This window comes from Nomascus leucogenys, chromosome 5 (genome assembly GCF_006542625.1).
Source record: "Nomascus leucogenys isolate Asia chromosome 5, Asia_NLE_v1, whole genome shotgun sequence".
Lineage (NCBI taxonomy): Eukaryota > Metazoa > Chordata > Mammalia > Primates > Hylobatidae > Nomascus > Nomascus leucogenys.
In genome coordinates, this window is record NC_044385.1 from 67,151,006 (window position 1) to 67,172,432 (window position 21,427).

At 40.0% G+C, this 21,427-nt stretch overlaps 1 protein-coding gene across 12 annotated transcripts in view; it reads right to left on the minus strand.

The window, feature by feature from the left end:
- The window catches only part of LOC100595307, an 80,457-nt gene that overhangs the window by 56,703 nt on the left and 2,327 nt on the right, over positions 1–21,427 (minus strand). For 11 of the 12 annotated variants that reach the window (XR_004030148.1, XR_004030150.1, XR_004030147.1 and 8 more), the window contains exons 3-4: positions 10,030–10,070; positions 9,377–9,424 (exon numbers count right to left, since the gene is read on the minus strand). Coding sequence is in view for 3 of the 12 variants with exons in the window: in XM_030813310.1 (XP_030669170.1) it covers positions 9,377–9,424; positions 10,030–10,070 (89 nt within the window). In the remaining 9 variants the exon portion in view is untranslated. Of the gene's footprint in view, positions 1–6,372; positions 6,500–9,376; positions 9,425–10,029; positions 10,071–21,427 lie in introns of those variants that run through there. The other variant, XM_030813312.1, reaches the window with a different exon arrangement.

The window sequence follows — 21,427 nt, forward strand, 5'->3', positions numbered from 1 at the left end:
TTGTCTGATAATAGCTCAGTCTTCCTGAGCTCAAACGAATACATCTACCTTCTTTGTTTTTAAACTAAAATCTTTTTATAATCATTTTTAAATGCAAAAAATGGCAATGAATGGAGAAGACCTCAAAGGTCTTCTCCCAAGCTTCTAACAGCTCATTTCAAATATTTGCTGAGTACCTACTCTGAGCCAGAAACAGTGCTGGTACATAAGGACACAGCCTCTGTTCTTCTTAAAGTAATTAATCAGAAGAGACATTCCCATAAGTAAAAAGATTCCAGTATGTGTCATGTGTAGTGATTGACCTGTGTATCAGGAAATAATGAGTTATCCTGAGGGAAACATGCTAAAATGTCACCAGTGGTGAGTCTGATTACTTCCAAAGCTCCTTTATCTTTTCCAGATTTTCTATGATATGTTATAATATGCATTTACTGCTTCTATAGCCTGAATAAAAATCTAAATAACCAAAATAAAATAATAGGAATAGTACTAGTAACATTTATTGACTTTTATTATATACCCTGTATGCTACACACTTCACATACATTATCTCACTTAATAGAATCACCCTATTTAACAAAAGACTGTTATCCATATTTTAGAGAGGAGGGAGCCAAAATATGAAATAATTCGCTGGAAATGTCTTTTCAGCTAGGAATTTTTACTTATTTCCTTAGAAATAAGCAGGGGTTGAGATAAAAACAATCAGTTGTGTAAACAGAAAGAGTTGGAAATAGGTGCCATTTGTTGGATGTATAACCATAAGCAAGCAACTTAATCTCATCGAGCCTAAGTTTCTTCTACTGTATTGTATTGTAAATGATTTAGTAGGCCCTAACTCATTTAGGGTTCTCAAGAATAAATGATATTATGCATAAAAAAATAAAGAACCCTGTCTGGCAAATAACTGACAACAGAATGCTAGTATCAGTATCTTCACCAGTATAATCAGCCAAAAAACCTGGGCGAATTATTTAACATCTCTGGATTCAGTCTCTCTACCTGTAAACTGGGGATAAAAATACCTACACCATGCAGTAACTATGAGAATTACATGAGATAATACACAGTACAGTGCCTGGCATGTGATAAAACAGTCAAAACAGCTATTGTAATTCTCCACAAGCCAAACAAAATGGGGCTGGCTAAATAAGGTACAGTACATGCATCTGATGGAATACTTTGCTATTGAATATGTAAGGACACGATAAAAATATCGACAATGTATAGCTGTTTAAAAATTATGTAGAGTAAAATTCCTCTTTTAAAAATATATGAATATACATTACAAAATATATGAAAAGTAACAATACATTCCAAGATCTACAATTTGTGGATCTTTTTTTTTTTAACTAACCCAGTTAAAAAAAATTAAACAATTCTCACTGTTATCACCACCACTGTATGAAGCAAGACATTAAAACAACAATTTTGGCTGGGCGCAGTGGCTTACGCTTGTAATCCCAGCACTTTGGGAGGCCAAGGCGGGCGGATCACGAGGTCAGGAGATCGAGACCATCCTGGCTAACACGGTGAAACCCCATCTCTACTAAAAATACAAAAAATTAGCCGTGCGTGGTGGCGGGCGCCTGGATAGTCCCAGCTACTCGGGAGGCTGAGGCAGGAGAATGGCGTGAACATAGGAGGCGGAGCTTGCAGTGAGCCGAGATCGCGCCACTGCACTCCAGCCTGGGCAAGACAGCGAGAGTCCATCTCAAAAAAAAAAAAAAAAATTTAAATTTCCGTATCTATGTATTCAGACAAGCAGGAGCATCATGCCCAGATACCCCATTCCATTCCATTATCACCAGGATTCTCTAACATATATATATTCTTCTCTGAACATTAAAAAAAGGGATTCACTTTCAAACTTCAAAGTGAAGAGAAAAGGAGGCTATTTTGTTTCTAAGACATACTTTTTTATTTCCCACAATTCCAGGCTTTCACATTTTGTATTGTTTCATACAGAAAAATTATTCTGACTAAAAACAGGAATACAACAACATTTCCACAAGGGCAAATTCACCCCAAAAGACTGAGAATTCTAATTCTTAAAAGGAATAAAAATTAATGCCAGGAGCGGTGGCTCACGCCTGTAATCCCAAAACTTTGGGTGGCTGAGGCAGGTGGATCATGAGGTCAGGAGTTCGAGACCAGCCTGGCCAGCATAGTGAAACCCCATCTCTAATAAAAATATAAAAAATTAGCTGAGCATGGTGGTGTGCGCCTGTAGTCCCAGCTACTCAGGAGGCTGAGGCAGGAGAATTGCTTGAACCTGGCAGGTGGAGCTTGCAGTGAGTCGAGATCATGCCACTGCACTCCAGCCTGGGAAACAGAGTGAGACTCTGTCTCAAAAAAAAATTAATTTTTAAAATGAATATTTCACAATATAGGTGACACTAAAGTCACAATTCTGAGACTGTGACCAGAGAATAGTGTCATTAAATAAACAAAATGAAATAAAAAATTATAGTTTCTTAATTTCTAAAAAATTAATAGGCTAACATGAAAGGTGATATTCAGTAAAAGGTAGAAATAATTATCAGAGATACTGAAAAAATATGAATCCTGGCTTGGAAAATACATATTAAATATTATATTGTAAAATAGTTAAGAAATGCTATTTCATTAATTTCAGGGTTTTACCTCTTTCTCTTCCTACTTTCATTGCAAATTATATATCACTCAAATTAATAACATTTAACCACGGACTATGCATGGATATGCAACATTCATTCAGCCTTGAAGGTGGGAAAGAAAAGAGATTCTCAAAAGCATAGAAATCACCCTTAATCACCCTTGCATCTTAAAAGCTGCAAATTTCACAGAATCTCTAATACTAAGCAGATTCTCCCCAGCAAAATGCATCTTTTCTCAATTTACAAAGGTTCAAGATATCTGAACAGTGAAATACAATCAAGATATCTGAATACATGAAAAGCAAATTATTTTAGTACCGTTCTTAGGGTCCACAAAGTAAGCCTCAGTAACTCACAGATTTTATTTTCAGTATTCTAATACTGTCTCCTTCTACTGTATAAAAAGGAAATTGAAAGATTTTTATCATTTATTTCCCTTAAGACATAATTAAGAAAACTTCTTTCAATTTGTTTTCCCCCAAATAGTTTTTAGAGTTAGTAATCTAACAAGAATATATTTGTGTGTGTGTGTGTGTGTGTATATATATATATATATAAATACATAAATTATGGAGATTCCAGGGTCAGGACAAGAAAAATAATCATCCTTTAGAACAAATCCTTAGAATCTAAGTTCTTCAATTCAAAATTTAGAAAAAAATAAGCAAAGACGCACTAGCTTGGTTGGGAGTCAGAAATGTATGTATGTCTCCTGGGCCAGGCTGAGCAATTTAGTTAACTAGGTAAACTTGGGGAAAGATTTAGAGTCCATTAACTTCAGATTTTTTCCACCTGCAAAACTAAGACTAAAAATACTCTGCCAATGTCACAGGACTAAAACTAGAACCCAGTTTTGATTAATTCACTGAATTAAGCACCCACTGCACAATACACACAGCAAGGGCTGCCGAGTTTAGCAAACAAAAATACAATACAGAACATACTTATATAATAAAAATTAGGCCAGGTGCAATGGCTCACGCCCATAATCCCAACACTTTGGGAGGCCAAAGCCGGCAGATCACTTCAGGTCAGGAGTTCGAGTCCAGCCTGGCCAACATAGTGAAATCCCTGTCTCTACTAAAAATACAAAAATTAGCCGGGTGTGGTAGTGCATGCCTGTAATCCCAGCTACTCAGGAGTCTGAGACAGGAGAATCACTTGAACCAGACAGGCAGAGGTTGCAGTGAGCCGAGATTGGGCCACTGCACTCCAGCCTGGGCAACAGAGTGAGACTCTGTCTCAAAAAAAAAAAAAAATAAAAAATTCATTGTTTATCAGAAATACAAACTTAATTGAACATGTTGTACTTTATCTGGGAACCCTGACTGGGGCACATACAAAAATACAAATAAGACACACTTCTTATCCTCAAAGACTTACATAGGCACGAGGGATATGAAATGTATACATAAACAAGCTACTATAAAAGGAAGAAAAGTAGTTACTTAGCATTAAAGAGGAAAGGGGAAGAAAAAGGAAATTGAGAACATAGTAAATAGGATTGAAGAATGGTTAAAATCAACAAATGCAAGATTCAAAACAGAAAAAAGAATGAGAGATGAGAGTACTTAATTACATCCTCAACTCTAGCGACACAGATCTATGTATTTACCACACATGCTATTCTTCCACCAGTATATGAGATGGCTCAGTAATACAAGTTCTTAAGTCATTTATCATTTATTCACAATGTAAATTACTTCAAATGGACCTGCATTAGCAATCTCTTGATAGACATATACCAAAAAAATCAAATTCATAACTTTCGGAACTATATCCCTTTCAAATCTACCTAGAATTTTGTGCTTGATTACTCAAAATTATTTTATTAAGCAAATTCTACACTATGTGGATAGGACCAGAGACAGACCAAAATCCTGACAAGGGCTGGGCATGGTGGCTCATGCCTATAATCTCAGCACTTTGGGAGGCCAAGGTGGGTGGATCACCTAAGGTCAGGAGTTTGAGACCAGCCTGGCCAACATGGTGAAACCCCGTCTCTACTAAAAATACAAAAATTAGCCAGGTGCGGTGGCATGTGCCTGTAACCCCAGCTACTCAGGAGGCTGAGACAGGAGAATTGCTTGAACCCGGGAGGTGGAGGTTGCAGTGAGCTGAGATTGTGCCACTGCACTCCAGCCTGGGCAACAAGAACAAAACTCTGTCTCAAAAAAAAAAAAAAAAAACTTCATAAGATTTCATCCCTTTTCTCACTTTCTATTGTCCTAAGAGCTATTTCATAAATCTGCCCCATAATTAACCAGCTCTGTTCTTGACAATGTTTAAATAAGTAAACAGGCAGATCCTGTTTAGCTAGATGCAAAAAACTACTTCACTTTGCACTTCCTGCTCCAACCCTCTGAACCTGTCTCCTTTTTTTTTTTTTTTTGCACACAAAACAATAAACATTTTCTAAAGTACATACGAACAAAAAGATGCATATCAAACATATTAGGAAGGTTGCACATGGGAAGACGGGGAATAGAAATGGGGGGCTGGGCGCGGTGGCTCACGCTTGTAATCCCAGCACTTTGGGAGGCCGAGGCGGGCGGATCACGAGGTCAGGAGATCGAGACCATGGTGAAACGCCGTCTCTACTAAAAATACAAAAAATTAGCTGGGCGTGGTGGCGGGCGCCTGTAGTCCCAGCTACTCGGAGAGGCTGAGGCAGGAGAATGGCGTGAACCCGGGAGGCGGAGCTTGCAGTGAGCCGAGATTGCGCCATTGCACTCCAGCCTGGGTGACAGAGCAAGACTCCGTCTCAAAAAAAAAAAAAAAAAAAAAGAAATGGGGGGTGGGAATTAAAGAAAATAAATGAGAGAGGGGCTTTGTATGGATCAATGATAATAACTCAATCCTCTATTTGACAAAGAAGAAGGAGACGGAAGAGGAAGAAAAAGAAAGTGGGATAAAGGATCAGAAAGGGAGGAAAATAGAAAAAATTAGAGTATGACTCCAGGGTAGACCTGTTTTGTTGTCGCTTGGTTCGTTGGTTGGTTTGACAGTTGTATTTTTCATATGTTTCGCCATGTTAGCCAGGCTGGTCTCGAGCTCCTAGCCTCAAGTGATCAACCGGCCTCAGCCTCCCAGAGTACTGGGACCACAGGCGTGAGCCACCACATCCAGCCCCCACATTGCTTCTGGCCTCTGTGGTAGACCTCCCAGACGGGGTGGCCGGGCAGAGGCACTCCCAACATCCCAGACGGGGCGGCCAGGCAGAGGTGCTCCTCACTTCCCAGACGGGGCAGCCAGGCAGAGACGCTCCTCACTTCCTAGACGGGGTGGCGGCCGGGCAGAGGGGCTCCTCACTTCCCAGATGGGGCGGCCGGGCAGAGGCGCTCCTCACTTCCCAGATGGGGCGGCCGGGCAGAGGCGCCCCTCACATCCCAGAAGGGGCGGCCGGGCAGAGGCGCCCCTCACTTCCCAGACGGGGCGGCCGGGCAGAGGCGCCCCTCACATCCCAGAAGGGGCGGCCGGGCAGAGGCGCCCCTCACATCCCAGAAGGGGCGGCCGGGCAGAGGCGCCCCTCACTTCCCGGATGGGGCGGCCGGGCAGAGGCGCCCCTCACTTCCCGGATGGGGCGGCCGGGCAGAGGCGCCCCTCACTTCCCGGATGGGGCGGCCGGGCAGAGGCGCCCCTCACTTCCCGGATGGGGCGGCCGGGCAGAGGCGCCCTCACTTCCCGGATGGGGCGGCCGGGCAGAGGCGCTCCTCACTTCCCGGATGGGGCGGCCGGGCAGAGGCGCTCCTCACTTCCCAGACGGGGCGGCCGGGCAGAGGCGCTCCTCACTTCCCAGTGAACCTGTCTCCATTCTGAAGGCCCAGTTACCATTCTCCATGACACAGGCCAACCTGATCCTATTCCACAATAGGAAACTTCATATGTCCTTAGAACTTCAAGTTAATAAATAGTAACACAGTATGCTACATGACTGTATAAAAAAGGAGTATTGGCTAATCGCTGTGGTCCACACCTGTAATCCCAGCGCTTTGGGAGGCCAAGGCAAGTGGATCACTTTAGGTCAGGAGTTTGAGACCAGCCTGGCCAACAATGGTGAAATTCCATCTCTGCTAAAAATATATAAATCAGCTGGGCATGGTGGTGGGATTCTGTAGTCCCAGCTACTCAGAAGGCTGAGGCAGGAGAATCACTTGAACCCAGGAGGTAGAGGTTGCAGTGAACTGGGGTTGCACCACTGTACTCCAGCCTGGACAACAGAGCGAGACTCTGTCTCAAAAATAAATAAATAAATAAATAAATAAATAAATAAAACATAAAAAAGGAGTAGTAATGGAAAAAGCCTACCTATACCATTGATTGGCATTAACTCATTTATCATTATACCTTCATATAATTTTACAGCTGAAAATACTCCAGAGCTCTTTTGGTCCACGGACTTCCTTTCAAAGGTACTGAAAATTTAGTCATAGTCATTTTGTGCCTAGACGAAATTTGCAGGGCAAGCAAAGATCCAGAGTCAGATTTCTTGGTTTGCAGTTCACTACTTTTCTTACTAAACTACACTATTATCTACTTTTTTTTTTTTTTTAATTGAGGCAGAGTCTCACTCTGTTACCCAGGCTGGAGTGCACTGGCATGATCTCGGCTCACTGCAACCTCTGTCTCCTGGGCTCAAGTGATTCTTCTGCTTCAGCCTCCCGAGTAGCTGGGATTACAGGTACGCACCACTGCGCCCAGCTCATTCTTGTATTTTTAGTAGAGATGGGGTTTCACCATGTTGGGCAGGCTGGTCTCTAACTCCTGACCTCAGGTGATCCACCCAACTCGGCCTCCCAAAGTGCTGGGATTACAGGCATGAGCCACTGTGCCTGGCTATTATCTACAGATTTTGAGTGATAGTTAAATATTATCTTAATATTAATTCTATTGTATATCTTTTATTTCTTTTTAAAAATATAAAGGAATCTAAAACTTAGTTACTTAAACTGTAATTTAAATTATTCATTGTTCCCTCATAATAAAGTAACATAAAATTCAGCTTAATTAAAAAACAAAACAAAAAAGCAGATTCATCTTTATAGTAGTTTGTACTTTTTTTTTTTTTTTTTTGAGATGGAGTCTCACTTTGTTGCCCAGACTAGAGTGCAGTGGCATGATTTTGGGTCACTGCAACCTCCACCTCCCAGGCTCCAGGGATTCTCCCGCTTCAGCTTCCTGAGTAGCTGGGATTATAGGCACCCACCACCACACCTGGCTAATTTTTGTATTTTTAGTAGAGACAGGGTTTCACTATGTTGGCCAGGACGGTCTTGAACTCCTGATCTCAACTGATCCACCTGCTTCAGCCTCCCAAAGTGTTGGGATTACAGGTGTAAGTCACTGCACCCAGCCTAAAAAGCGTTTTAAAGAAATAGAATATATATTAGCGGGCTTGGTGGGGTGACATGCACCTGTAGTCTCAGCTACTTGGGAGGCTGAGGTAGGAAGACTGCTTGTGCCCAGGAGTTTGAGGCTGCAGTGAGCTATGATGGCACCACTGCACTCTAGCCTGCGTAACAGAGCAAGACCATGTCTTAAAAAAAAAAATTAAAAGTTACTTTTATTCAATTCCACCATAATTGTTAATAATTGAACAGACTTGAAGGTCTTCATGTCGAAAACAATAAACATTACACTAAATTAGGGATAAACATTTCCGATTTTCCTTAACTTTTGTCTTAGCCTATCATAAAAAGCCTACAAGTGATTCAAACTGTTGGACCTAAATAAATGTAATTTATTTAGGTTTTAGCAAGGAACAGATAAATAATCATTTTGTTCATACTAAAACATACCAAATCAATTTTAACCACACAATAAATTCATCGAAATAGCCCAATAAATTTCATGACTAGAAACTTCTATATTTATCAAAAAATGATTTTATTTCACTTCCTAGAGGAACCAGTACTTAAATGGAATTGCTTAATATTTAACTGAAAGCTCATCGTGAGTCCTGATTTGGTACTTGAAATTTAACATAAGTAAATAAAAACATGAAGAATGAAAACTCTGGACTTAACATCTCAGATTCTGGGCCTATTAAATCACAAAAAGGAAGCATTTTCAGGTAACAGTACATTTATAGGCAAAGTTATTTACATGATTTTTATTGCACAAACATACTGATTCAGCAAGCCAATTCTCCATACCTTTCAACTAAAGAAAAGTGGTTTCATTTTGCCTCCTGAATTCATTTTAGACTCCTTAGTAACTTCTTTTTTTGAGCCGGAGTCTCGTTCTGTCACCCAGGCTGGACTGCAGTGGCATGATCTTGGCTCACTGCAACCTCCACCTCCCTGGTTCAAGCCATTCTCCTGCCTCAGCCTCCCGTGTACCTGGGACTACAGGCATGCACCACCACGCCCAGCTAATTTTTGTATTTTTTTAGTAGAGACCAGGTTTCACCATGTTGGCCAGGATGGTCTTGAGTTCCTGACCTCGTGATCCACCCGCCTCAGCCTCCCAAAGTGCTGGGATTACAGGTGTGAGCCACTGTGCCTGGCCTAGGCTCCTTAGTAATTTCTTACTGATATGCCATACAAGCAAATCCACCCAAATCTCCTTTTCAACTTAAGAAGCTAGGCAAAACCAGCGTATTTTTGGAAGTCTATATTTAAGGAAACATGTATTATTTAAAATAAATTATAAAGGTAAAAACAAATTTGTTTAAACCAAAAAATTTCAAATGTTTACTTCTTTTTAAATTGAAATAGCATGGGAGACCTACTTACCATTCTGAGCTTCTTGACACCTTTTAATTCAGTCGTTGAAATTAAAATCTGCACCAAGAAAGAAAAAAACTATCACATCACTCATCTGCACAACCTATTAATCAACAAATAATTATTAAATACCTACTGCATCCCAAGCACTGTCTTGGCAGTGGGTAGTCAGCAGTGAATAAAACCTGTCTTAACAGAACTTAATGGCAAACTCTGTTATAGCTATAAATATACCAATAATTTAACATTTAGTTGTTCATCCTGAAACATTCTGATTTTTTTAAATTAATTTTAACTATAGTCAACCTTACTAATTTCACAGATATAAATAATATACATTTCCCTTAACCCCTCTGCCCTTAGAGAAGCTTCCTCATACACACAACAAAGTCAGAACTAAATCAGACTCCCTATATGCCATTAGTTAGGTTGAGGAGGAGGCTTGGTAACTGAGAGCTGAGTTGAGGTCCATAAGCCTTTCCCAACCCCAGCTTGCTCTTCAACGCAGCTACCTATTCAGTCTACTATTCTCTCAGTGGCTTTATCTGTTACCATGCCTTTTCTACCAACACCAAGAAGCATCTTTAAATTCTGTGAAGTTTTGTCATATCTCCAAGTTACACGGCAGTCGAGAGGCTACAGGTGATAAATTTTATACTTACAGATAATAGTGTAAATGTATCCATAAACAAATTTTTCATTTCTGGGGACACAGAACAATGATTACATTTAAACACAGTGCATAGTAAAATATGTAACTGCAGGCAAGAGCAATCTGGAAATTTTAAATTAAAAATTTCTTAAAACAAAATTTTCTAATTTACTAATTTATAAAAGAAATACAACTACATGGGCCTTAATAAAAATTTTAAATACACTCTCACACAAACTATATTCTAGAGAAGAACTATTACATCAAAATCCTAGCTTTGAATAACTTATTATTTTAAATAATCAGTAACTAAAACCAAACAATCTATCACACAGAGCGGGGAAAAGGTAATATTCTGAGTTATAAATGTTTTATCCTGTCTGATAAAAATAGAAGCATAAAAGTTTAACTTAAATTTTTCCTGGATTTAAATTTATAGATAAATTTCAGTGAAATATCCTTAATAGCAATTTTATCAAGGAGGCCTTCTTCTGAAGGCCACCTCTGAAATAATCAGAGAATAAATGTCAATGGCATGATATTAAGATATTATCCGGCTGGGCATAGTGGCTGTCTGTAATCTCAGCATTTTGGGAGGCTGAGGCAGGCGGATCATGAGGTCAGGAGTTCAAGACCAGCCTGGCCAACATGGTGAAACCCCATCTCTACTAAAGATACAAAAAATTAGCCGGGTGTGGTGGCATGCGCCTGTAATCTCAGCTACTCGGGAGGCTGAGGCAGGAGAATCACTTGAACCCAGGAGGCAGAGGTTGCAGTGAGCCGAGATCGCACCATTGCACTCCAGCCTTGGCGAGACTCCGTGGAAAGAAAGAGACAGAAAAGAAAGAGAAAGAAAAGAAAGAAAGAAAGAAAAGAGGGAAAGAAAAGAAAGAGAGAGAAAGAAAGAGAAAGAAAGAAAGAAAGAGAAAGAAAGAAAAGAAAAGGAAAGAAAGAGAAAGAAAAAGAAAGAAAGAAAAAGAAATTATTCATTCAAGAAAAGCATTTAGGGGCCAGGTGCAGTGGCTCATGTCTGTAATGCCAGCCTTTTGGGAGGCCAAGGCAGTAGGATCACTTGAGGCCAGGAGTTCAGAGACCAGTCTGGGCAATGTAGCAAGACCTCGTCTCTACAAAAAAATATTCAACGAATTAGCTCAGTGTGGTGACACATGCCTGTAGTCCCAGCTACTCAGGAGGCAGAGGCAGAAGGATGGCTTGAGCCCTGGAATTCAAGGCTGCAGTGAACTATGATGGTGCCATTGCACTCGAGCCTGGGTGACAGAGCAAGACTCTGTGCCCCCAGCCCCCAAAAAAAGAAAAAAAAAGAAAGGAATTTAGGCAGGAAACTTTTCTATTGCTCTTAAAAGTAGTAAGGCCTACAAATGTAGAGGATGAGGCGGGCACAATGGTTCATGCCTGTAACCCCAACACTTTGGGAGGCCTAGGCAGGCGGATCACTTGAGCCCAGGAGTTCAAGACCAGCCTTTGCAACATGGCAAAACCCTGTCTCTGCAAAAAAAAAAAAAAAAAAAAAAAAGCAAAAATTAATTGGATGTGGTGGCACGTGCCTATAGCCCCAGTTACTTGGGAGGCTGGGGTGGGTGGATCACTTGAGCCCAGGAGGAGGAGGTTGCAATGACCCAAGATCGCACCATTGTACTCTGGCCTGGGCAACAGAGTGAGACCTTGTCTCAAAAAAAAGAAAAAGAAAAAAGAAAATGTAGAGGATGGTATGACTCATGTTTTTTCAGGGTTTTCAAATATGTATCAAGGCACTAGATAACTTGACTCTAGAATTTACTAAGAGTGTAGATATGCTGTCTTGCTGACTGAATAGCCCTATTATGCACATGCCAAAACTGAAACTGGGATAAGCAAATTTGAGAATAAGTCCTATCACCCAGACCTTTCCTTTCCTAATTTGTAGCTTCTATTTGTGTAATGAGGCCTAAAATCCTTTTTTGAACAGGTATACAGCAGAAAAGCAAACCTTTAAAGCAGTACAGAGTAAGAATTTAACATATAATATGTAAGAGCAGAGCTTCTTAACTCAGCACTACCGACATTTTGAACTAGATACTTCTCTGTTGGGCAGGACGGTCCTGGGCATTATAGGATATTTAGTAGCACCCCTGGTTTATATTCATTACATGTCAGTAGCTCATCCCCTATCCAACATTCATGATAACCAAAAATCTCTTCAAACATTGCCTAAAGTTTCCTGGAAAAGAAAATTGTTTCCAGTTAAGAACCACTGCTTTAGAGAATTGTGATAAAATTCTATCATAAAGATAAAATAATAGTACAAGTAGGATTATGTAGTCTACAATTTTCTGGGATTACTCACAACTTCTGTCTTAGTATTTTTCCAATTTTAAAATTCTTGCTCTCATAATTTCTATATATGCCTAGATATCTACACTGCTGTGATAATTTTCATATATTCCCCTAAAAAATATAACATTAAAAACTCACAATACTCTCAAAACTCGTGTTTCTTCTGTACCCTCTCATAATTTATCAAAATATACACTTCACTTCTCTATAAGTGTTAAGATTTCCCATCTCAGCATTCTGAATAACTTAAAATGAACAGACTTCTGACCAAGAAAGCAAATTAAATTTTCATTTCTCCATTAGAAAAAAACGAAGCCAGACTAAATAGAGAGAGCACGTTAAGTGTTTCCATATGACTTTTTACTTCTAATGGTAAGTTTATCTGTGGTTTAAATGCTAAAAGGCTAATTTAACCAATTTTAAGTGATCTCATATCTGCAATCAATATGAAGTGTAATTAAGATGAGAAAAACAGGTATTGGGTTTCTGTAATTAACTTGAGATTAACATTAACAAAATTCAGCTTTGGTATTGAAGACAGAAATGGATAAGTTTATAAAACTATAATTCTTACTATCTAATTTTTGTCCTTCTATATAAGTTTCTAGAGCAGCAGCATAGTTTTTTTTTAATGGTATTCACATATCCTGCATGAACATATTTAAAACAAATTAACACACAAGATCTGGAAAATAGCCTTCTTTCTAAATAAAAACATCTTAGTATTTTCTATTGTTGAAAGAAAAAATTTATTTTAAGTATATGTTAGTAAGCCAAGAGACTTTCTAAAATACTGTTAACATCTAGTACGATTTCCAGTAAAATTCAATTTTAGAACTTACTTCAGAAGGAATTTCACTTTAATTATACATACTTGCTTATTCCAAAATATAATTATACGAAGGAATTAAAGCAGTTTCTTACTTAAAGAATAAAGTTACACTTACCAACAGAAACAAGATGGGATATAAAGCACATAGATACAGAGCTTTCATAGCATTAAATGCAGCCTATTCAGCTTGGTTGAATAATAGGATGTTCACTAGTCAGTTAAATAGAGTAAATTCCAAATGATAAACAAAAAAGGGATGTGAAATCCATCAGTTTCATCTATACCCTGTAGTTATTTCAATCATCACTATTTTAAAATATATTAAGTATAGATCTCCTATCACATACTATGGTTATGAAAATAATAGAACTATAACTTTATATTTAAAATTGAATCATCCCTGCTGTAAAATAAATACAGAATTTTACTACTTATAAAGCTTACAATGAACTCATTCAACAAATTAAACATTTACTATTTACAGTCCAAGCTCAACAAAAAGAGTAGTTATTGCATACCCTTTTCTCAGCATAGCAGTGGAATTATTTGGATTGAGTTCGCGAGACTTCTTTACATCGCAACAGCAACTATGTAGAAAAAGATGGGTTTTTGGCCAGGCACAGTGGCTATGCCTGTAATCCCAGCAATTTGGGAGGCCAAGGCAGGTGGATCATGAGGTCAGGAGATCGAAACTAGCCTGGCTAACACGGTGAGTCCCTGTCTCTACTAAAAAAAAAAAAAACACAAAAAATTAGCCGGGCATGGTGGCACACGCCTGTAGTCCCAGCTACTCAGGAGGCTGAGGCAGGAGAATTACTTGAACCTGGGAGGCGGAGGTTGCAGTGAGCCAAGATTGCACCACTGCACTCCAGCCTGGGTGCCAGAGCAAGACTCCGTCTCAAAAAAAAAAAAAAAAAAAAAAATGAAAAGAAAGAAAAAGATGGGATTTTCGTCAGTTATTTACAGATTCTAGCAAATACAAACAGAATATAGATCAGTTTCAGATTTCTAAGTTTTCAAGTTGGTAGAAACACCAGATGGTTTTAAATTTGGAAAACCTAATCCAAGACAGAATTCAAATAAATATTACTCTTATACCTTCCTTTTGGCTTAACATTTAGCTTCCTTCTTAAAGCTCTGCAGTCAATGAATAAAACTGTGTCACAAAATTCATCTCCTTTTCTCATTAGCATCATCTATGTAATTTGGCTGGGTGCAGTGGCTCACACCTGTAATCCCAGCACTCTGGGAGGCCAAGGTGGGTGGATCACCTGTGGTCAGGAGTTCAAGACCAGCCTGGCCAACATGGTGAAACCCCATCTCTGCTAAAAATACAGAATTAGCCGGGCATGGTGGCATGCGCTTGTAGTCCCAGCTACCTGGGAGGCTGAGGCAGGAGAATTGCTTGAACCTGGGAGGCAGAGGCTGCAGTGACCTGAGATCGTGCCACTGCACTCCAGCCTAGGCAACGAGCAAAAATGCGTCTAAAAAAAAAAAAAGATATTCAGTTTTTCCCTATCCAGATTCTTCATCAGAATAATTTTTAAAGTTACACAATACAAAAATACATTTTTTTAAATATAGATAGAGTCTTGCTATGTTGTCCAGGCTGGACTCGAACTCCTGGGTTCATATGATCCTCCTGCTTTGGCCTCCCAAAGTGCTGGGATTACAGGAGTGAGCTACCATGCCTGGCCACATTCTTTTTTATAAAAAAAAAAATACAAATTAGAGCATTTCATTTTAATACTCTGTCAAATAGTAAATATGATACTAATTCTTTATCAGCCTACCCAATAACTATGAATGAAATCTATATACATTATCCACCCACTGAGGAAAAAGAGACATCCATAAAATTTAAATAGGTGTTGTTCAACATGTCTGTCACACTTGAACTACTTTACCTTGTATGAAAGACCAATTTAAAAATCCTCAAAGACAACCTTTATTTTATTTGATCAATTGGTCATGGGTAAAATGTGTAAGTAGCTTACTAAAAAGGGACAATATACTTTATAAGAAAAACTACCACAGTAATTCCCAAGAAGAATGTGACAATAAGCTCTTTGACAATAATATTGTTCATCATCTGGTTTCTGTTCCAAAGCCTTAGTCAGCTCCTACAAAAACAAACATGTTGAGTGTCAGTAAAAGTTTTTAAAAAGCCATCAAATTCTAATCAAAACATAATTTTTAAACAAATAACTTAATCAGAAACTATTTGGAGGAAAGATAACAGGGATGTAATCTTGGAGTGTTTCCTCATAAGAGGATCTCCCCTTCTCCTGCCCCTCCTCCCAAAAGTGGACAATCTAATATAGTATTTCTGTACTGTAAAGCATTTAGGGGCTGGGCATGGTGGCTCATGCCTGTAATCTCAGCACTTTGGGAGGCTGAGGCAGGTGGATCATCTGAGGTCAGGAGTTCAAGACCAGCCTGGCCAACATGGTGAAACCCTGTCTCTACTAAAAATACAAAATTAGCCAGGTGTGGTGGCACACGCCTGCAATCCCAGCTACTTGGGAGGCTGAGGCAGGAGAATCACTTGAACCTGGGAGGCGGAGGTTGCAGTGAGCCGAGAACACGCCACTGCACTCCAGCCTGGGTGACAAGAGTGAAACTCTGTCTCAAAAAAACAACAACAAAAACAGCATTTAGTTCCGGCCTATAGAACTCAATAAATGGTAATTATTATCACCTCACATATTCTGAAGAGTTTAATTGATATATATTGACCATTACAGATTTTCTCCTTCTAATTTGGAGAAGATTCAAACATCATATAGAATTTGAGATTCCTAGAAAATGTGAAGCTGTCCAATAAAAAAAAGACTAAAAGTTAAATCTAGAGCTCAGGGAGGTTAAGACAATCAATACATACACCATCAAGCTTACCTGGCCCTCTTATCCTCTATCAATAACACACAACTCTAATAAAATGCAATTAAACATTCTGTTCAAAGCCCAGATACAATCTAATAGATGGCTATAGCAACTGATCAAGAGTTAACATTAGACAGATTAAAACTTTTTCACCCTGTGCAGTCACAACATATAGGTGTGGTGGCTGGAAAAATAATGATGTAAGAGATTACACAATTAGGGAGATCAAGGACAAGTGCAGGAACACAGGAACACTTTTATTTTCTGCCAACTGCCTACAAACTCTAGGGATTTGGTAGTTTTCTTAAATGGTAAAATTATTTCAATAGCCACATGTGTCACTGACTTTGCTTTAACCTAGTAGCATAATTCTCACAAAGCAATGAATACAGATGCCCCTCAACTCACCTGGGGTTATATTCAATCAACAGAAAGAAAGTATGGCTCAAACTAAGACAGCAAAGAAGCTATAAGATGCTACTTCAAGGGCCTCACTTTGTCCTTGCAGGCTGTTATAAGAAATTTGGACCTTACATGTGATGGAAAACCATGGAAAGTTCATTGTTAGTAGGAGAGAGACATGGTCCAATTTATCCTTTTTAAATGTCATTCTGGTTGCTGTATGGTGAATACATTATAACAAATCAGGACTGGAAACAGAGACTTCTTAGGAAACTTCTACGTTAAGTCTAGGCTAGAAAAGGATGTTAGCCACAGAGGTGATGAGAAATACAATCAGCTGGAATGTATTAGAACCAGCAAGACTTGCCAATGTGGGATAAGATAAATTGAAGATCACTCCAGGGTTTTGAGCTTACTTAGATCTATACCTGGCACCCAGTAAGCACTCAATGAAAAGTATTGATTTCTCTCCTTGCAGACATTTTTCCGCCTTTTCCCCAATCTCTAATTTGACCGCATCTCCTTTGCCACAAAATATAAAAATGTTTGCCTCTCTAGTCTTAATCTTCTCAAAGCCACTAGTAACCCCTTATCAAATCCAACAAGCTGAAAGGTAAGGCCTTTCAGCTTACCATTCTGTTGCTTGTTAAAAACTAATGTTTTCCGGGCTGGGCGTGATGGCTCACACCTGTAATCCCAGCACTTTGGGAGGCCGAGGCTGGTGGATCACCTGAGGTCTCAGAAGTTTGAGACCAGCCTGGCCAACATAGCGACACCCCATCTCTACTAAAAATACAAAAATTAGCCAGGCATGGTAGTGCATGCCTATAATCCCAGCTACTTGGGAGGCTGAGGCAGGAGAATCGCTTGAACCGAGGAGGCGGAGGTTGCAGTGAGCTGAGATCATGCCATTGCACTCCAGCCTGGGTGACAAGAGCAAAACTCTGTCTCAAAAAATAAAATAAATAAATAAATAAATAAATAAATAAATAAATAAATAAAAATAAAAAAACTAATGTTTTCCTTGGGCTCAGTACTTAGACTTCCTCCCCTTTAGAAACATTCTTCGACTCTTTAAGTGGTGTCGTGGCTTCACATATGTCTTGAATCATCCTGATGACTCAAGTCTATCTTGAGGGCCTAGACAGTGCTCCTGTGCAATATCAGCATAGTTTTCTCCAGACTTCACCCGAAATGTCCCAGAGGCAATTCATATACAAATATTCAAAATCTAAAACTACTTCCTCTCTTCAAACCTATTCCCCCATGCTGAATGCAATCTTCTAAGTGCTATCATCCTAGGTGCTACTTAAGTGAAAGGCACCAATTCCTACTACATTCCCCCAGCCAGAAACTCAGGAGTCATCCCTTATATTCCAGTCATCAAGTCCAGTGCATTTTACATAAAACAACTACCCTAGGCCGGGCGCGGTGGCTCACGACTGTAATCCCAGCACTTTGGGAGGCCGAGGCAGGCGGATCAGGAGGTCAGGAGATCGAGACCACTGTGGCTAACACAGTGAAACCCCGTCTCTACTAAAAATACAAAAAATTAGCCGGGCGAGGTGGCGGACGCCTGTAGTCCCAGCTACTCGGGAGGCTGAAGCAGGAGAATGGCGTGAACCCCGGGGGGCGGAGCCTGCAGTGAGCCGAGATCACGCCACTGCACTCCAGCCTGGGCGACAGCGAGACTCTGTCTCAAAAAAAAAAAAAAAAACAAAAAAAAAAAACAACTCCCCTCCATGCCCTCAATCACTGCCCTACATGCAGATATTCATCTTTGACCTGGTCTGCACCACCATCTTCCTGCGATCCACTATCCCTTGTGCCTCCTCCAATTCATTATCTACTCTGCTTTTAAAGTAGGTTTTGTAATTCAGAAAATTTCACTTTCTTCCTCCAAATTCTCCACAGATCTCCATGATCATATGATAAAATTGAAAACCATCTGCTGAGATTTAATGCCTTTGATGGCCTGGCCTCTCTCCACTTGTTTAGCCTTTATGTCCTAGCACTTGCCTCCTCACATTTTGTTCTAATACTACTGAACAACTTGTATTATTCTCAAAACAGAACAGTTATGTAGTCTTTACCATGCGCCCGGCACTGTACTAAGCATATAATACAGGGTACCTCACTTATCCTCATAATAACCCTTTCAAGTAGGTCCTATTTGTTCCCATTTGACATATGAGAAATCTGCTCTGGAGTGATGACAGGAACCTTACTGAAGTTACACAGTTATCATGAAACCAGAATTTTGACCCAAGAGTCTCTGACCTCAGAGCCTGGACTCTTAACCTCCACACACACTGGACCTTGAACAATTCTCAAAATTCACATGTTTTCTCTCCCTACTGAATTTTGCAACCTCTTCTGTAAAGTTTTTAACTCCCTCAGTCAGATTCTATTCTGCTATGCTCTTTTATACACAGCCCCATTACAGTAGTTACCTTATATTTTAATGATCTGTTGACTTGTTTGTCTTTCCACTAGACTGAAAACTCACTGAAGTTTTTTCATCCTTAGATTCCTGATTTCCAGTACAACATTCACCACTTAATGTTCATTCTTTGTTGAATGAATTAAAAAATGTGAAACAGCCTATGTGATAAGAACATTTCCCCTTTATTCCTAATTGGATGACTTTATATAAAATATACACATTTTAACTCACATGATTCCAAGTGACCTGAATCCCAAATGGGTGTTAAAGTAGCCCTTGGGAAAATCCAGGAGAAATACCCTCACATTCATCATCAAGGTTTCAGCCCTACTTATCATTACCAATTATTTAATAATTTACATTGATCTGTTCATCTTTGTCAGGTCATCTCACAGTTTAAAAAGAACATTTCTTCTTAACACAGCTGGTTCTTATCATGATCATCCTCCCCATCCCAAGGTTTCTGATTAGGGGTCTGTGGTAGGTCCTGAGAATTTGCATTTCTAGGGTCAGGCACAGTGGCTCACGCCTGTAATCCCAGCACTTTGGGAGGCTGAGGGGAGTGGATCATTTGAGGCCAAGAGTTTGAGACCAGCCTGGCCAACATGGTGAAACCCCATCTCTACTAAAAATACGAAAATCAGCTGGGCATGGTGACACACCCCTGTAATCCCAGCTAACTGGGAGGCAGAGGCAGGAGAATTGCTTGAACCTGGGAGGCGGAGGTTGCAGTGAGCTGAGATTGCGCCACTGCATTCCAGCCTGGGTGACAGAGCGAGACTGTCTCAAATAAATAAATAAATAAATAATAATTTGCATATCTAATATGTTGATGCTGCAGCTCATCTGGAGCCCAAACCTTTGAGGACCACTGTTCTATAGCACTAGACTAAAGTTTGGGAAACCTGTGTCCTGAGGTCCCCCTTCTGCCTGTAACTGGTGTGTCTCTATGACAGATCATTTGGATTTACATGGGTCTCAGTTCTCTTTTTAAGAAATGGAGTCTCTTTAAGTTGCCTAGGCTGGTCTTGAACTCCTGATCTCGAACTCCTAGTCTCATGTGATCCTCCCACTTCAGCCTCCCAAAGTGGCAGGATTACAGGCGTGAGCCACCACACTCAGCCAGGTCTGCTTTCTTATGTATACTGTGGAAAGGAAGAGTAAGAAGTACTGGACTACATGAGTTATAAGGACTTTTTTTTTTTTTTTTTTTGAGACGGAATCTCGCTCTCTCACCTAGGCTGGAGTGCAGTGGTGCAATCTCGGCTCACTGCAACCTCCGCCTCCCAGGTTCAAGCGATTCTCCTGCCTCAGCCTCCCAAGTAGCTGGGATTTCAGGTGCCTGCCCCCATGGCCCAGCTAATTTTTTGTATTTTTAATAGAGATGGGGTTTCACTATGTTGGCCAGGCTGGTCTCAAACTCCTGACCTCAGGTGATCCACCCACCTCAGCCTCCCAAAGTGCTGGGATTACAGGCATAAGCTACCATGCCTGGTCCATAAGGACTTTCAATAAGAATTTGCACTTCTGATGAATTGCCAGGTGATCCTGATACTGCTGGTCCAAGAGCCACACATTAAAAACCAAGGCACTAGTGCTATCCACATGACTATTCTATGCAATTCTACTCCTAGGTATATACAATCAAACGAAAGAAATGCATGTGTTCACCAAAATACACACAAGAGTACTCACAGAAGCTTTATTTATGCTAGCTAATAACTAGAAATAAACCAGATGTCCAATTAAAATAAATTGTGTCCAAATAAAATAAACCAGATGTCCAATTAAAATAAAATAAAATGTGTCCAATTAAAATTTATACAACATATATTTATACAATTATACAATGGAATACTACACAGCAATGCAAAAGAACTACTGCTTCACACAATATGGATGTATACTCATGTAATGATTAAAGCAAAAACAGACTGCCTACATTGAACAAAGCACCTATTCTATGATTCTGTTTATGAGTCAAGAACAAGCAAAACGAACTGATGGTGATGGAGATGAAAACAGGAGTCAGCAGGACAGTAAGAAGAATTGCTGGGTGGGAAGGAGCATGAAGGAACTTTATGAATGGAGACGCTCTATATCTTGATCTGGGTGGTGTACATATACGTAAAAACGCATCAAACTGTAGACTTAAAATCTGTGTTATTTACATATATCATATATGCCTCAATAAAAAATTTAAGGCTGGGTGCCGTCATACCTGTAATCCCAGCACTTTGGGAGGCTGAGGCGGGCGGATCACCTGAGATCAGGAGTTTGAGACCAGCCCGGCCAACATAGCGAAACCCCATCTCTACTAAAAAGTACAAAATTAGCCAGGTGTGGTGGTGTGCGCCTGTAATCCCAGCTACTTGGGAGGCTGAGGCAGGAGAATCACTTGAACCTGGGAGGTTGCAGTGAGCCGAGACTGTGCCATTGCACTCCAGCCTGGGCAACAGAATGAGACTCCGTCTCAAAAAATAATAATAATAATAAGTAAAATAAGAT